The 16820-nt window shown below is 42.0% G+C and overlaps 1 protein-coding gene across 4 annotated transcripts in view; it reads left to right on the plus strand.

The window, feature by feature from the left end:
* LOC141797346 (ephrin type-A receptor 4) overlaps window positions 1-16820 on the plus strand; it is a 63940-nt gene that overhangs the window by 24217 nt on the left and 22903 nt on the right. For all 4 annotated transcript variants that reach the window (XM_074678650.1, XM_074678648.1, XM_074678649.1 and 1 more), the window contains exons 4-5: window positions 1991-2146; window positions 10423-10758. In XM_074678650.1, the coding sequence (XP_074534751.1) occupies window positions 1991-2146; window positions 10423-10758 (492 nt within the window). The remainder of the gene's footprint in view (window positions 1-1990; window positions 2147-10422; window positions 10759-16820) is intronic.

The raw sequence follows: 16820 nt of genomic DNA on the forward strand, positions 1-16820 counted from the left end.
GAGCACTGTCGCCAAAAGCGGAAAAAGTGTCACTTAGGTTACCATTTTCAGTCTGAGGTGTACGCATAGGTGTGTGTTCAGCCTCCCACTGTGAAAACAGCTTTGTGAGAGTGACAGAGCTCCTGGTGTGCCAAGTGTGGTGGCATTTGTTTGTTAAATGGTCTGAAATGCCAATGGCTCTGGTTTCACTGCGGCTCCAAATCTTGCCAATGGAGCATAGCTTAAATTTGTGAGAAAGACACGGGGCAGTTATTTGATCTGCTCTTTTTTGTCAGAGAAAATAGCAGCCTTTACTCCGGCTCTGTTGTTTTTGATCATAGAAAGCAGCTTCGTGAGAAAAAAAGGACCAAGATGGGGAAGCGTTGAAGATGGAGGATAAAGTCAAAACAGAGGGAGGTTTGGGGAGAGATGTGAAAGCCTCTGGGTTACATATTGTAATAATTGGGAGGAAATGGAAAAATTGGGAGTTTCCCTCTCCCCGTTCAGTGGAAAACAACCATTTGTTGTTAACTGGAATGCTACTGCCACATTTCCTCAACATCGAAAGCAGAAACACCAACATAACTTGTTTTACTTGGTTTGGATGAAGCTTTAAAATGACTATTCCTGGGCTGTCATCAGGTTTTCAGTTTGACACCCAAGCCTTTTGTTTCAACCATACTCTGTACTGTACATCGGATGAGGCAACCAGGCAACCAGGCCAAGACCCATTGGTTTGTTGACTCTATCCCATGACAGTCTGCTGTAGTACTAGTGATCTGCGGCGATGGCTCTGAGTATACTCTGCTTTATCATTAATTCACTTTATAAACCAGGCAATGGGAAATCAACATTTTGTGATGAAGAAGACCCAAAACCTGCAACCAAGAACCATAAACTCAAAAAGAAAATGTCCCTATAGAAATAAAACAATCTGGAAGACTTAAAAACTGAAGCAAATTCAAGAGGGTAATGGGCTGCAGTTCCTTGATTGGCCAATGGAGGAGCTATAGCAGGGGTGGCCAACCTGTGGCTTGTGAGCCACATTTGGCTCTTTGCCTTTCGGTGTGTGGCTCTTCGATTCATCCTTTAAAAAAAATATATGTATATTGTATATGTATTGTTATGAATAGTGGTGATGCCAACGTTGGGATCAGTATGATCAATACTTGGTTGATGAGATTGATACTTAAGTTTCAGTTTCGTTTCTCTACATGTACTCCTCTAAATCGCTCATGTGCCAATAGCTGTCTATCTATCTAACTAAATAGATAGATAGATAAAAAGATAGATAGATAGATAGATAGATAGATAGATAGATAGATAGATAGATAAATAGATAGATGAAACTTTGTCTCTTCTGCAGCAAAAACAGAATTTTTTCTTTGACACGGCTCTAAGTTTAAACACACTTACAAACACAATAAATCTTGCTTTGAAAATTGTAAATATATTGATTTTCATTTTATATCATTTGGTTTATGTGTGAGAGGATGTGCGTTTGTAAGACAACCTGTGTGATGTGGCTCTTGGCCTCTGACTGGTTGGCCACTTCTGACCTATAGCTTCCTCTCTACTCCTGCTAGTTTCAAGATCAGTAAGAAGTTTGTTAATGCCAGTATTTCCAATATGGCTCCTTCTTTATTGGGCCCTATCTTCAGAAACCAGTTGTTAACATCACTGAAACTGGGTTCATGCCCATCATTGCAACCAGCTAAGTCACCCCCCTCTGGCTGTTCACATTTTCTTCCATATTGGTGTCCCTTTTGAAAACAAGAAGCTACATCTACTAATACAGCCTGTTGTTAAAGTTTTAGAAAGATGACCCATTCCACTTGGCATATATCATTTTGATCTTTGATGGTATAAAATGGCTCAACTGTACATTTTCACCACACTTTTAAAACCTCATGCACGATATTCTTCAGCTTCAAGTAAATTTATGCTTATATCAAATGCTGACCTCACATCTAACCAAACCACTCTTGTCTTTTTCTTCATCATCTTTTAGCCTGCAAGATTGGATACTACCGTGCTCTGGCAACTGATGGCTCCTGCTCCAAGTGCCCACTCCACAGTTACTCCGTCAGGGAGGGATCCACGTCCTGCGTTTGTGACAAAGGATACTTTCGCTCTGAAACTGACCCGGCATCTATGCCCTGCACCCGTAAGTCCAGCAGCATTTAAAGCGTACATTCCATAAATGTACATTTAACAGGGTTTGACTGTTGAGCCATTAAAGATGTGATTTAGAGTGAATTTTAAACAGGGTTAGTATTGTGCTCAGCTCACTTCTTTTATTATTATTGAGTTGGAAAAGAACACAAAACTTAAAGAGAGACGGTGAAAGGGATCTGCATTCTCTACCTCTCTTCCCCACTCAAATGCCACGACAAGTATCCCCCCCCACACACACTCACAGAGACACACTCTCTGCACACACATAAAGAGGCGGCTGCTGGATTAATAGGTGTCTTTTGATTCCAGGTGGTACTTAGTGATCAGTCATAGTGACAGAGAACTAATGAGGGTATAAACCGCTGCTTTCTCTGTTCACACTCTTCCACAGCAGAGGAGGGCCAGAACAATAGGGAAAGACAAAAAAAGATAAAATGATAGTAGAGGCGCAGTAAGGTGAACGAAAAGGAAGGAAAATAAAGGCAGGTGGAAAGCTGGACATACAGGCAGGGAATGGATATGATATGTGATAAAGAAACAGAGTTAAAGAAGCAAGGAGAAAGATAAGATGCATCAAACTAAAGGAACATTTCAATTTCACACTGTGTGTCTCTGCTTTGCTCCGCCGGGCTGTATGAATCCACCAGTGGCGAATCCAAACCTCCCGCCTGGGTCAGCACCACTGTGATAACAAATATCGTTAACAGCCTAATGATACCTCTTCCTTTTCAAAACCTCTTTCCCTCCGTGAGTCATGGGACTGGGAGTTCATAATGGTACAAGTTTACACAAACAGAGAACAAACACACACAAAGCCGTGCACTCTCATTCCCCAGGAAAATAACAGCATTCATACTAACATGGCAGACGTCTGTGTATGAGTGAGTGTGTGTGTCATAAAACAACTCTAACAACCAAAACATCTGCTAGGTTGCTGAGCTCATAGTTGGCTCTACATTTGGCCTGAATGATCTGTCAAGTTCCTGTGGATTCGTCACTCAGCGAAACAGTTTATTGACTCAGACAAGCAGCCGAACTCTTACTGCCTGACACTTCACTGCAGAGAGCCCAACAGTCTCTGATTACTCCCCTGCTGTACCGTATCTCTGCAGGATCATAAACAATGTTCTGTTCTGGCATATTTTTATGATTAAGAATAAAATGTAAATGTAAGACTTCAGGCAAAGATGGTAATCTGCAGCATCCCTGATTGTTTCATGTTGGAAACAGCTTTTTGTTGCTAAGCGTTGACCTAATTTTTTTCTCTGTTTGAGTGTAACAGATCATAAAAAAGTTCAGTTACACTAACAAACAGTAAATCTTTTTGAAACCTGTGTCAAATAAACTGAACAAAATATCCCAGCAACATAAAACAGTATCATTTATAATCGTAAAAAGTAACACTTTATTTACCAGGCACTCCGAAAAATCACATTTATAAAGAAAACACAGATTCTAGATCTTCAACAATCAGTAGATTAATCCCACAAATAGTTTATCTCATCACTAAGTTTTAATTTAAAACCTCCAAACTTAACTGTTCCCCCCATGGCTAGCAAAAGAGGATGCATTTTTTTTTATTCTGCAGTTAACCACTGAGTTTTAACCCTTGATCAGGATTAATCACATTTTTTAAAGCAGTTTCACGGTTAAGATACTTTATCTTGAGCATTTTTGCCTCTATACATGTAACAGCTGAAGGAATACAGGATATAAGAGGAGGAGACAAGGCAAGAAGATGTTTTGCAGCAAAGGCTCGTGGCCGGACGTGGAGCCAGTGGCTGCATCAAATAGAGTGAAAACATTTTTAATTGAGGCCCTTTAACCACAAGGCTGAACTGGCTTCTGTTTAAAATAGTTTATAACTTTATCCTAATGATGTTAAGCCTGTTGAACAACCCCTTTTGGTCAAATTTTATACTGAGGTGACCTCCTATATTTCCTAGTTAATTACCCTGGTGTAGCTTCATACACAGTCCTGTGGCCATTCACACACTCCAAAAAACACACTCCTGCTCTGCTGCTGTCGTGATTCTATTTAGCAACCCCTTAGCTCAAACTCTAAGTACGTTGGTGTTTTTCTAAACCTTATTTGGCATAAAGTAAATATTGTATTTGTACTTTTTGTGTGGTTTATTAATGCTAAATAGTCAAAAATAATCCAAGTTTCACTCCCTGTAACAATAAACTAAAGCACTCAGACAGCACAAACCTCCACCAAGCATATTGTGACTGTCACGCAACACGTTAGTTCTACTTTAATGTTATACTCCCTTTCAGCAGACTGTCTGCTACAATTTGGTGTTAGTTGTAGGTTTGCACAATAATTTGTTTCCTGACAGTGTTGAACATTATGATGATCCAGTACATATTTTATATTCCAGATCTTAGTATCCAGAATATTGCCAGGATCTGGATCATACTTTTACGGCTGTCAGAAATTATGTTGACCTTGTCTTGTATCGTTTTGCAAGTCAAATCTGACCATTTATCGTGGAGTTATATGCACATATGGTGAAAACAGCTCTATCTCACAATGATAAAGAATCCTTTACAAAAATCCTGGATTCCGTCTGTGATACAGATCACCTCCAAAATTTAATCACTTCTTGCTTATCCCATTTTGAAAATTTCCTGAAAATTTCATCAAGATCCATTTGTTACTTTTTGAGTTATGTTGTTCACAAACAAACAAACAAACAAACAAACAAACAAACAAACAAACAAACAAACAAACACATAACCTCCTTGGCGGAGGATTTAACTAAAAGTCATTCAAAAAGTTCAAATAACAACAATTTAATGGTTGTCTTTGCTTAACTAGGACTGTCATTTTCAGTGTCAACTAATCCCAAGAAGACCACTTTGGTTTTGGAGTCTTAACACTTTTAAAAGCTGAGTTGTGCAGAACACAACAACAAAGCCCAAAACAAAACATTGTGTTATTTTTAAAATACGTTTTTAAAAATGGTAAAAGTTTATCACTGCAAGAAAAAAAAAACTTCAAATTCCAGCTCTTGTCCTGTACTCAGACCAGGAAAAACTAGGGTAACCACAAAGCAAACATTAACACTTTTCTGTACACCTTGTTAAATTAAGGTGAAGTTTTATAACATTTAAAGACCAAAAGACATTAATTAACTTGTGGTATATTTTCATCTGCGTGCCCACTAACTGTTTATTCCCACCGCTAATATATTGAGTTACGACCCCTCTTTTAATTAATGAGCTCAGAACCCATCCCCATTGTCCCGTTAGTCGGTATGGCATTTGAGTGCGGCTGCTGCAAGCAACAGCTGTCAAAGCTCATTACTGGGCTCACTTTATTGGACCCTGTTATGCCGTCTCCACTACGCTCCCAGCTCCACCGAGAGGAACTGAACATTAGCCGGACTCTCTGGCTGACCTATGCCCCGCCTCGTCAGCCGTTCAACATTTGATCTTTGAACTCCCACCCTGCCTGTCGTCTGCTGTTTTCGTTCCTCGACTACTTTTTTTTAACTTCTCACCCACATGGCGGAGCTCTGTAATTACAGCTGTCAGTCACACAGCCCTACTCATCCACTTTTTGTTTTCTCTCTCCTTCTCTTTCGCATAAAACCCACTCAGAGTCACGAACAGAGCAGATGAGGAAAAAAAGAAAAGCTCTCTTAAAGTCATTTCCCAGTTTGCCTTGCTGAAGGTCAGGCTGGGAAAGAGCCGGCATCTCTGGTAATTGAGGTGCATGTCTGCATCTCTCTCTTTCTGTGTGTGTGTGTGTGTGTGTGTGTGTGTGTGTGTGTGTGTGTGTGTGTGTGTGTGTGTGTGTGTGTGTGTGTGTGTGTGTGTGTGTGCGTGTGTGTGTGTTTGCAGGGGGGTAATTGAAAACGCTTTTCCCCTCTCTTAGCTCCGAGTCTGGAGATGGGAGATGATGATTAAAAATGAATGTTGTGTAATTCTGTCATTGTGGGACTGTTTGTGTGCAGGCCTTTCACTTCTGCTGTATTTCTGTCAGCGCCGGCCTCAGTATCTTTGCTCCTTTGCAGCAATTGTTCCTTTGATTTGTGATTAATGTGTGGCACATGTGATTGAAACAGCTGCTTTCAAGATTAGAAACGAGAGCCTTTTATTGTTTGCCTCCCACTTTGGATCAACCTGCCTGAGGAGCCTGGCACGATGGATATTTCTGTTTAATACAGAATTTGAAGGTTTTTTTTTCTGTTTTCTTTTCCAATCTTTTTGTAGTGAGTATTTTTGTTTCTCACTCTCTTTCTTTGCCCTTTTTTGTCCTATGAAACATTGCCACACAAGTAATTTTATGTCATCTTTCAGCATCGTTTTAGTCACTATGAGGCGTTTCCATGGTGTGATTATGGTGAACCATTTCAGAGAAATTTGTAGTGTTTTTTGGGATGATGACTGCATTTCCCATGAGCACCATTGCCCACTGTTGTAAAGATGTGGCTTTTGCTAAAGTGTGCATTTGTGGAAACAAATGAATAAAAGCAAGTCTTATAAAGATTACTTTTCTTTCTTCAAGGCAACTTTTGGCAGGATGCAGTGTGAAACACACTTTTTCCTTCTCATTAAATAGTTAAGCATTGACATGTAAGCATTAACGTTAAATCCTGCTCAGAACCATTTTGCTCTTAGGCTCAGAAGCCCTGGTGGTAAAGTTCCTCTGTCTAAAACAATAGTTCAACCAAAAACATGCATCCAATATCAGCCATGAGTACAAAGAATAAAGAATGTGAAAAATACATAAAAAAAAAAATCCTCCTGCTTGCTAACTTGCTAGCTGCCAAAGCGTACCTGAGGAGATCTAAATATAGTTCCTGGTGAGTGCTGAAAACTGTTTTCTTTTGTCTTTCACAAAAAATCTGAACTAAGATTCTATTAAAATATAACCAAACCTTTGGCTGTTAACCGTTTGACCATGTGGGTCAGGAAGAGGCATCAACAAGACTGAGACTCTTTCAGAAGCAGTTGAAGAAACTCGTACTCTGACTTTCACGCTAATGAAGACGAATGTCTAACTTCCGTAGGCATATTTTTTCTGTTAGGGGATTTTTTCTTCACTAAGTCCAAAGTTCCCTAAACACAGTGTGTAGCTGAATCAATTAATGGGCAGACTTCGGTAAAGTATATCAAACTATGCTGAGGGTAATACGCATGAGTACATGTGGGTGTGTGTGCATCCACCACAGGGCTGTAATGAGGACCAGGGACAGACACCCAAGGGAGCTGGTTTCTCTGCTGCGCTCAGGTTAAATTGAGGGGGTGTTCTCCATTTTGGGGTTTCTCTTGGCCCTTGATGTGTTTCTCAGACTTTCCCCAGTTTTCTTAGCAGCGGTTTGGTTTGGTTTAGGAAGAAGGGAGGGATGGAGAGAGGAACAGGCGCAGATCTGGGTGGACTCGAGGGGGGCATTGAATGAATCCCAGCCGGATGGTAATAGCGGGGTCGATGTTCTGGCCAATTTAGTGTGGTGCTCTCTACCTTGGCCCTGCACAACACTCAGCTAACAATTACTGATAGAAAAAGACAGAAAGAGAGAGGGATGAAGGAAAGTAGGAGTGAAGTAGAAAGGAGAGACGGGGATGGAAGCAAAGGAGTTCCAGGAAAGTCAGGAACAAGGCTCAGAGCAAATTGCAGAGCTGTGCATGAATGAAAAAGGAGAGGAAGGAGGCAAGAAATTTGCAACTTTGTTCAGAGAAACTTTGCAAGTCTCCCTCCGGATCTTCCCCGTGAGGAGTGTGAATTTTAAGGCCATGTGGAGCTAACTTAGTATGAGGGCTGTGTGAGCGTTTCATTTCCCAATTCCACCCGCCATTCTCTCTCTCAGGATTAATTACCGGGTGTCAGTCACAGCCGACGGCTCTCCCACGCTCCCTTGCTCCCACTGGTGCATTCTGGGAGAGGGACAGGTAGAGCTAAAGGTAGTTTTGTCTGCGTGTGTGTGTGTGATGTAAGAGTGTGTGGAATGCAAGGAGCGTTGACATACGTGGAATGTGTTTAAGACTTTATACAGTCATAAAGTTATACGGCATTACTGCCACTCTTACCATGGCAACAGACAGTCATCCGTCAAAGGTGATTACACACACACACACACACACACACACACACACACACACACACACACACACACACACACACACACACACGCTTTATTGACACACACTATAATATCTTCTCACAACATTAGTATCACATTCTATCTTTCAGATATGCTAGGTTACATCATTACTGAGAGTAAAATGAGTAAATAGTTACTACCTTTATATGTTTTTATGCTAAACATGAGTTCTAAACCAGAAGCTAGCTAGCTTAGCTTATGTTAGCAGTAACTAAATGAAAAACTACAAACTTTTGTGAAGCTCAACAGTTAGCTTCTCGCCCTGTCTTTGCTAACTCTATGAAAATATCACAGTAAGTGTTTTCTGCTTTATGCTAGCATCTTTTTAGCCACTTAGCTAACTGTCGCCATGCTCTAGCTTTCAAGGCATTTAGTAGTGCCCCTCAGACCAGAAGTAAGTACATGGTTGTTTCTGTGTCTATATTTTAGACCGTCCATCTGTCTATTAGTAAGAAACAGGAACAGCTTTATCTTTTTTTTTAACCTAGCAACAACAATAACATATAATAAGACAAAGTAAATATTGATATCACCTTTGTCCTGCTGGGTTTATGACACTGTAAGTCCAGATAACAGCTGAGTAATACTTCTAAAGTTGATCATTAATAGTGTGTTTAAAGGGAGTAGTACAGTATTTGGTTAGCGCATGAATGAAGGCGCTATAATGATGATGGTTGGGTGCACCTTAATATAGAAGCTCCATCTGTTACGTGTTACGTGTAGAGTTAGGTGGATGAACAAAGAGAGAAAAACTGGTGCTGAGGAAAAAAAATCATGAAAAAGAGGAGGGAGGAAAGGGCTTTATCATCATTTTTAATGAGAACTTATTAATAGGTTTTCATTGGTTGGTGAGAGGAAGTGGGAAGTGAGGCTAATATTAGCCAGTGTAGGCATCTTCAGATCTCTTTATCTCACTGCTTGTGTCTGTTTGTGGCCTATGAGGTCAAATTCATTCAAACAGACTCCCTTCCTCACACGCCAATGTTCATTTCTACCCCGTCTTTCCCTCCCATCCTTCTCTCCATCCACCCAGACCTGCTCCTTACTTACTAATCAGTGTGCGATAAACTTCCTGGATGAGCAGATAGTGTTTGTCCGCTCTGTCTGTCCTTCATCACCGCTTTAGCTTCTGCACGCCTTCACAACACTAGTCCACACAGACAGTATTAAACGCCTCTAAAGATTCATGCTCCATGTGTAAAATTGTGCGTCCATGTCTCCACTAATGAAGCAAAACACTTGCACAAAGCGTTCTTATAGCTCCTCGAGCACCAAGCACACACACACACTCCTATATCCGGTCCCCTCTGCTGCTCTCTGTGTCTCTGTGAAATCATTCATTGCCACTCTGCTCCTCCAAAAATAACACTGATAATTAATTTCCGTTGTGAAATGATTCGTCTGTGGACGGACCAGCTTTCATATTTCACCCCGCATCGATCTCCCCGGCCCGCTCGCGTGCGCTTCATTAGTCAGAGGGAGAAAGCGCGACAGGGAAAACAGAGACACTGGGAAGGAAAAGGGGGGAGAGGGAGAGTTAAGTCAATTACCGTCGCTTATGTTTGAAAGCAACGCAAAAAAACACATTAATTACAATAGAGCTGACATGTAAATTGGGATTGATGAGCAGAGGAGTTTGCGTCACAGATCTGCGGAGCTGCTTTTCATATAAAAGTACAGCAAGTAGGCTTTACATCAAAGCAGAAACTTAATAACAGGGTCCAAAGCAAACTTTGTCTAAAGTTATTGAGTGGGTGCCATAAAGCCCCAGTGTTAGCAGCAAGCCTGGGCGCTCTGCCACCTCCAGCTGATTCAACGTATGAATGGGAAAGAAATCTGCTGGCCTATTGGATTTCAGTTAACGTGCTGAATTAACTGAGGTGAAATTGAATCCTCCCTCGCTGTAATGGACAGAACATTAAAAGGGAATTCAAGAAGCCCCAGCTTTCAATGAAGGGAGAACCCAGTCAATTACACATTTACTTTTTTATGTGTATGCATGGAAAGATACTTTCTTAACAGTATTCACTAAAAACCTTTTTGCTAATGCAACAGTCAGCGGTTTGTTTTATTCCTTTTTTGTGCTGAGCGTTTGTATTTCACACACTCCTAGTATTGACACCGTTTCTTTCTTTTTCCTCCTCCACAGGCCCTCCATCAGCGCCTGTCCATCTCATCTCAAATGTGAATGAGACCTCTGTAAACCTGGAGTGGAGTCCGCCCCGGAGCACAGGTGGACGCCAGGACTTGACATACAATGTGGTGTGTAGGCGCTGTGGGCCTGACGGCCGGCGCTGTCAGCCCTGCGGTAACGGCATCCACTTCAGCCCACAGCAGCTGAGTCTGAAGGGAACCAGGGTGTCCATCAACGAGCTGCAGGCCCACACCAACTACACCTTTGAGGTGTGGGCAGTGAATGGTGTCTCGCCTCAGAGCCCAGGGCCGGAACAGGCAGTGTCTGTTACTGTCACTACCAACCAAGCCGGTAAGACGATCAATGCTGCTTTGAGTGAGTGGGTTATCAGGGTTTGATGGGAGGAAAAAACAGTGGTAGGCAGAGGGAATTGGATTTGTTTAGGATTCATGTTTGTTTTTAACTCTTCTGCTTCCAAAGTTTGAAAGTTGAACTCCAAACTCTAGCTGGAAGTTTTAATGCGAAAACAACTTAGACGTGATAAAGATATGTTTTTGCTATTTTTCAGAACTAATTAAGTTTTCTCAGTGTCACTCTTTCTGCTTTTTTTTTTACAACCACTCAGGACTTGACACAATCTTTCCCACTCAGGACAAATTAGTCTGATATTCACTGACGTTGATACTAAGTGGTTTTGCAAGATGAAGGGACCAAGAACAATTTGGCATGAAACTAATACTGGGTAGACATATTTCTTTAAGCGTAGCTTCTGTTAGCTATTACTTTTGCAGGACCCCATGTTACATCAATTTAGCTGCCTGGAGATTACCATAGCTCCTTTCAGACTGAAACTCCTGACAATTTCAGGACATTTCAGGACACTGGATATTTTCAATAACTTATCTTTCATGCAAACACCTTGTTTCACATGATCGTACTACTTTTAATGATAGTAAGGAGGCAGTTGGGTGAAAACTGTTGTTTTTAATTTTACTTTTTTTCTGGGCTTTCTTCACCTTGTAAGAGAGGATGAGGAGTTACATGTAATGAAGAGCTGCTGAATGGAGTCTATCTCTGGCCTCCTGCTTCAGAGACTGTAGCCTCTGACTCCAACCAGTGCCCAAACTGTTGCTTCAAAATCTGTCTGTTTGTGTTCACACATGCTGCACTTTGAGCAATATCTGGAGATTTTTCACAAGTTTTGTGCATGTGTGAAAGAGGCTTATCATAACCTCCTACTTAGGTTTTCAGTCTTTTATCTGCAGCTGAACCACAGTGTTTAGCCAAATCAAGGTTTTCAGTCACTCCTTGACACTTTTTAAGTAAGTGAAGTTGATCAAAAGAGTTTTATGTCTTTTGATTGTTCACATTTCGCTAATTTTCTATACGTAGGATATCTTAGACGGTGTCCTTCAGGGGTGAGGAAAAAAACGATATATCAGGATTTTTGTTTGAAAATATCGAAATCGGGATAATTTGTCAATTTTTTTCCTTAATTTATTTTTTTTTTTCAAATTCAAATTCTTCATGTCAGACTTTGTTTAAAAACTGGATTGGAAAAAAAAGAACCTTTTTTCTCCAGCAGAGGGTAAAATATTTCTCTCTGACCCCCCAAAAAACATATCTTTATCACATCAAAATTGCAAAAATCATTAATATTGAAGAATTGCAAATCAAATTGAACTGGCAACCCAAAAATCATAATAGAATCGAATCGTAGTAATAGCATATCGTCCCAGCTCTAGTGTCCTTGCTAGAGGATGTTTACCTTGACTTGTCTGTGATGGCATGTAAATAAACCTCTGTCAAGGAGTTTCATGGCTGTGTTTTAATGCAGAGCTCAGGTGCGTCACACTAATGCATGAAGTACCTTTTTACAGCAACAATCTGCGTGTCAAAACATGTTTATTAAAGCTGTAAATAATTTGTGTTAGGGCTGGATGATTACTGAGCAGGGTGATGGATTCTCTGCAGTGGGAGATGATTTTCTGCAATAATTCAGTGGAGTTTTGCATAATTAGGCACATGAAGCCTAGGCTGGAGATAGGGGCAACGTGCTATATTTAGCTCTCTGGCTAATGAATTAGATGAGTTGTATTGATCTGTGGAGGCTTCATTACAAATGCTGCTGGATTGTGTGTGTGAGTGTGTGAGTGTGTGTGTAATTATTCCAGCAGAATACACCCATGAATACTGCCTCTCCTCCAGCGCTGGAGAAGAGCCCTCCAGCCCTGGGGTGCGTTCAAAGCGTCCCGTTGTTTTGTCATTTAGCTATTTTGTAACCGGTTGTTGTGCAAATGGATTTTACGACCCTGGCCCTTTCTCTTCATCCCTCCCTGCTCTCCTCCACTTATAGCCGATCATTACATGGTCTTCTTTACTGCTCTGCTCTTGGGTGGCAAGCTAAGTGCCTTTTTGTGTTGTCTTTTTTTTTATCACTAATTTCCATCCCTGGGAAAAGCGAATAACTTGAATAGGGCTTGGGATGGCGATTTAAGGGCACAGTGGCTTGATTTATAAGCCGGGGTCAGGAAGATAGAGATGAATGGATGTGCTGCCTGTGGGAGAGCTACAAGTCCTGCCAGACAGGCATGTGTGGGGGCTGTAATGGAGCACGCCCCGGAGTTCAGGCCAAGGGCTTGTGAGGAGGATGTCAATGTGGTCACACGGATAAAACATCGCACACTCTCGTGTATTCATACAAAGATATAACGATACACGCACACACACATCGATGTCCCCTTGAGGTTGCTCTAGGCTAATCTGCAGTCTCCAAGATGTAGGATATAGATGGTGTTGCCTTTGGCTCGTCACCGTTGCATGTTCCACAACTGTTCCTCAGGATTAGTTATATGACGCTTGCAGCTGGAGGGGCTGTGATATGGCGTGCTGTTTTCAGACGTGTAACTCTGACTCCAGGCTTGTCTAAAAGCAAGAAAATGTGTAACACAGACTCATGGATGAAGATGATCTACATACACCTCTCAAACAATGTCCTCTATGCGTCTCCGGGCGTGCGTGTCTTTTCTAATTTGTGTGTGTGTGTGTGTGTCGTGTTAAAGAGAATAGCTCCAGACTGATTGGATTTCTTCCTGCTAATGCTTGGTAGAGGCTTTGGAAGCTCTGGTTTCAGCCGCTGGTAATCCAGGCAGTCATCTGTGGCTGTCCCTCTCCCTGTATCGCCTCCCCTCATCCAGACACCGTGGATTACACATTTATTATGATAGATTTATTAGGATTTATAAGTGCTGTGGAAGAGAAACCCCCGCCAGCGCCTTTCCAGAAAAGTTCAGATTTCAGTGAGAGGAAAAGAAGTGAGGTAGGCAGGTTGTTAGGGCGGGATGTATTTTTTTTTTCTTTTGGAGGAAGAAATAGATGAGAGGGGGAAAAATTAAGACTTAAGTGTTGTTAAAGTGTATGCACACACATCTGTGACCAGGCATGTGTGTGCAGAGGTCAGATTCCACGTCTAGCCATGAACAATTCCTCAGTCGTAAATCGGCCGGGCTGTAACCCTTTCACCCCGCTGCATGAGGAGAGGAGAGAGTAGAGAGGGGGGATGTCCAGGCTTTGAACTGACCCCTGGCTGTAAATGGATGTTTTCCCCCCTTTTTATGGGATCAAGCTCTTTCTGTGTGTACGTGTGAGAAAGAGGGAAAGAAAGTCAGAGAGTCAGAGGTGTTTATGTCTCCATACAAAATACTTGGCAGGCTCAGGTGACTGAAAGTGAATTAGTGCATGCGAGAGCGCGAGTGTGTGTGGGCACGTCCGTCAGCCCATATGTGTGAGTTTCCATATCTCTGGCAAAATCTGACAGACATACGGGACATGTGGAAATGTGTTCGGGGAGATGGAAGCAGACTTTATAGACTGGGGAGGAGGATCTCATACGCGGGAGCTGAATTCTCGACATCCTGACAAACAGCTCCCACCTCGGCTATTTTTCCTTCAGAGGCAGCAAAATCAAGGGACTCCAATCTGGCAACCAGGCTTCAATCTGGCAACCACATGTGCTGTGTGGCCCCAGTGTTCCTTAATGTCAAACTGCTATCAACCGCATATTTGCGCGACTGCTTGTGTTGGCCACAGCTGCTCCTCACAGCACAAACATCCTTGCAATGACAAACTTGCTTACTTCACCGTGATCCATCAACGTGGGGACGAAACATCAGAAACATCTGCAGAGGATGTGTGCAGAAACAAAGCCCAACACCATTTTGAAATGTTTTCTTGCAGAAATGTATGCAAAGGTAGTCTTGTAGAGTTTTTGGTTTTTAAGATAAAGGGTCTAGCTGTTTGAGTAATGAGGTCTTTTGTTTGGTGAAGTAGGCGTCTGTGTGTATACTGTAAGTGTGTCTGTCAGCGTTGCAGGCTGCAGAAGGGTTTAATTTCTTCGGAGCCCACAATTTTGAGACGAGATTTGAATATTCATTGTATCTAACACTTATTATTCCATCTGCGTGTGAAGCCCACGCGTTAAGAGGGCTGTAAGAAATTACAGATCTGCCCCCAAATAATTGAAATTCATTTGCAGCGATGCCAGCTTGTTGAGCATTGTCTGCCCGAGTAACAGCCTCAGGTTAAACTTCTCTCTGTTCAGGGTGTCAGGTTTGTCTTGCATCAGCTCCGCACACTTTGTGCATACATGGTTTGCCAGTTTTTTTCCTACATTCATCATGTGTATTGCTTTGTTTTTGAACATTCCTCTGGCTAAATCATCTTTAATACGTCATAAACCTTGGCCTTGATGGATCACCTGTTCAGCATTTGGGCTGTTTTCAACCTTGGTTTCTCACGTATGGAACCTCAGAAGGGACCACTCAGAAAATCACTCATCTTTATCCTCACATTAGTCCAGGGAAAAATAAAAATGCAACAAGAGGAGGGGAACAAGATTAAATTGCCATATCTGTCATCTTTGGAGGGAAGATGGATGTGTGGATTACCTCTGGGGAACGAAGGCCTGTGACCTCTCAGGGGTTTTCTCTCTGAGCCAGAACGTCCTCGCTCGGCCCCAGGAGGGCCTTCAAATTGGCTCTTGCTGCCGGGGAAGATTGATCGGAGGGATACAAATGGCCGCCATCTAATTGTTTAACGCAGACGCAACACATTAGGCCAACAGGATTACACAACCTTGGGTTAATCTATTTACCAAGAGATGTCTGCAATCCCATCCCTCTCCATCTCCATCCCAGCCCCCCCCCCCCCCCCCCCCCCCCCCCCCTTCGATGCAGCTTCTTCACCCCGCTGAAACTCAATCTGCGGCTGGCACTTGAATTCCAGGCCTGTTTGAACTCAATCCGCAGCTAAAAGCAGGGTTTTGTTAACGTTAGCTTGAAGACTTGGCTCCCTGGAGCCCCTGGTCAAAGTGATGAGAATGTATATAATGTCATAGATAATCCAATCATAATCAGTGGAGCGTGAACCCCTCATTAATCATTCCACTGTAATTTTTTAAAAGGCAGATGGTCTGGAACGAGTAAGGTTACAGTACCACCGAGGATCAGAGGTCAAAGATTCTCTCCTTAAGAGCAGAAGACTCATTAAAACGCTACCTGAGCACCAGCAGACGTTTCTTTTGAATGTGATACTTTGTCCTGTATATGATCAGATCTTGTGGATACTTTCCAGGGCTCTTATGCACGTTCAGTCATTAAACAAACGGGACCAATAGTCCTTACATTCTGTGAAGGAACGGCCCGTTTGGCTGCATGACTGCAAATAATCGGCCAGCTAACTAATTACACCATAAAAGAGACAAAGGGGAAGATTACGTCATACTTAAGGGGAACCTCCTGGAAAAAAAATTCAAACTGTGCATGTCTACCACTCATAAACAGCTATAAAACTGGCAAGCAGTGACTGAGAGAAGATCAAGAAAAACATTTTTCAGAAAAAGAAATGGAAATTTTATAACAAGAATATACAAACAGCTGTTATCAGTGAGTCAATTGGGTAAACAAAGAGAAAGAGAAAGTTTGGCAGTCTTAAACAGAGTAAATGCGTGTGGTGTTTCCGAGCGCACAGTAGAAAACCTCAATAATAAAATATGCTATAAGGAAACTACTTTGCGGAACAAGCACCACAGCAATGTCTTCATGAATAACTCTTAAAGCAGTTTATTAACTCCAACATTTTACCACACACATCTTGAAAAGATCCAGATGCATAAAAGCAAAGAGCGAATCAAATTTGTTAAACTGAGGGCAGCAAGCCTTGCTGGTTTGAGACTTCGATGGTCTCCCTTATCTCATCTGCTCACTGAAAAAATGTCTTGTCTCCTAAATCTAAAGTTGCTGTATGGCTGCACATTGCCACTTTTTAAAGGATTGTCCACTGTAACGCTTCGCGAGATGTCTGCCTTCAAACGGGCACAGTAATCCTGACGTTATGGCCTGCAATGGTGGGATCTA

The sequence above is a fragment of the Halichoeres trimaculatus genome, unplaced genomic scaffold (genome assembly GCF_033239565.1).
Source record: "Halichoeres trimaculatus isolate MK-OKI-2021-1 unplaced genomic scaffold, fHalTri1.1 fHalTri1_scaffold_9, whole genome shotgun sequence".
In the NCBI taxonomy this organism is placed as follows: domain Eukaryota; kingdom Metazoa; phylum Chordata; class Actinopteri; order Labriformes; family Labridae; genus Halichoeres; species Halichoeres trimaculatus.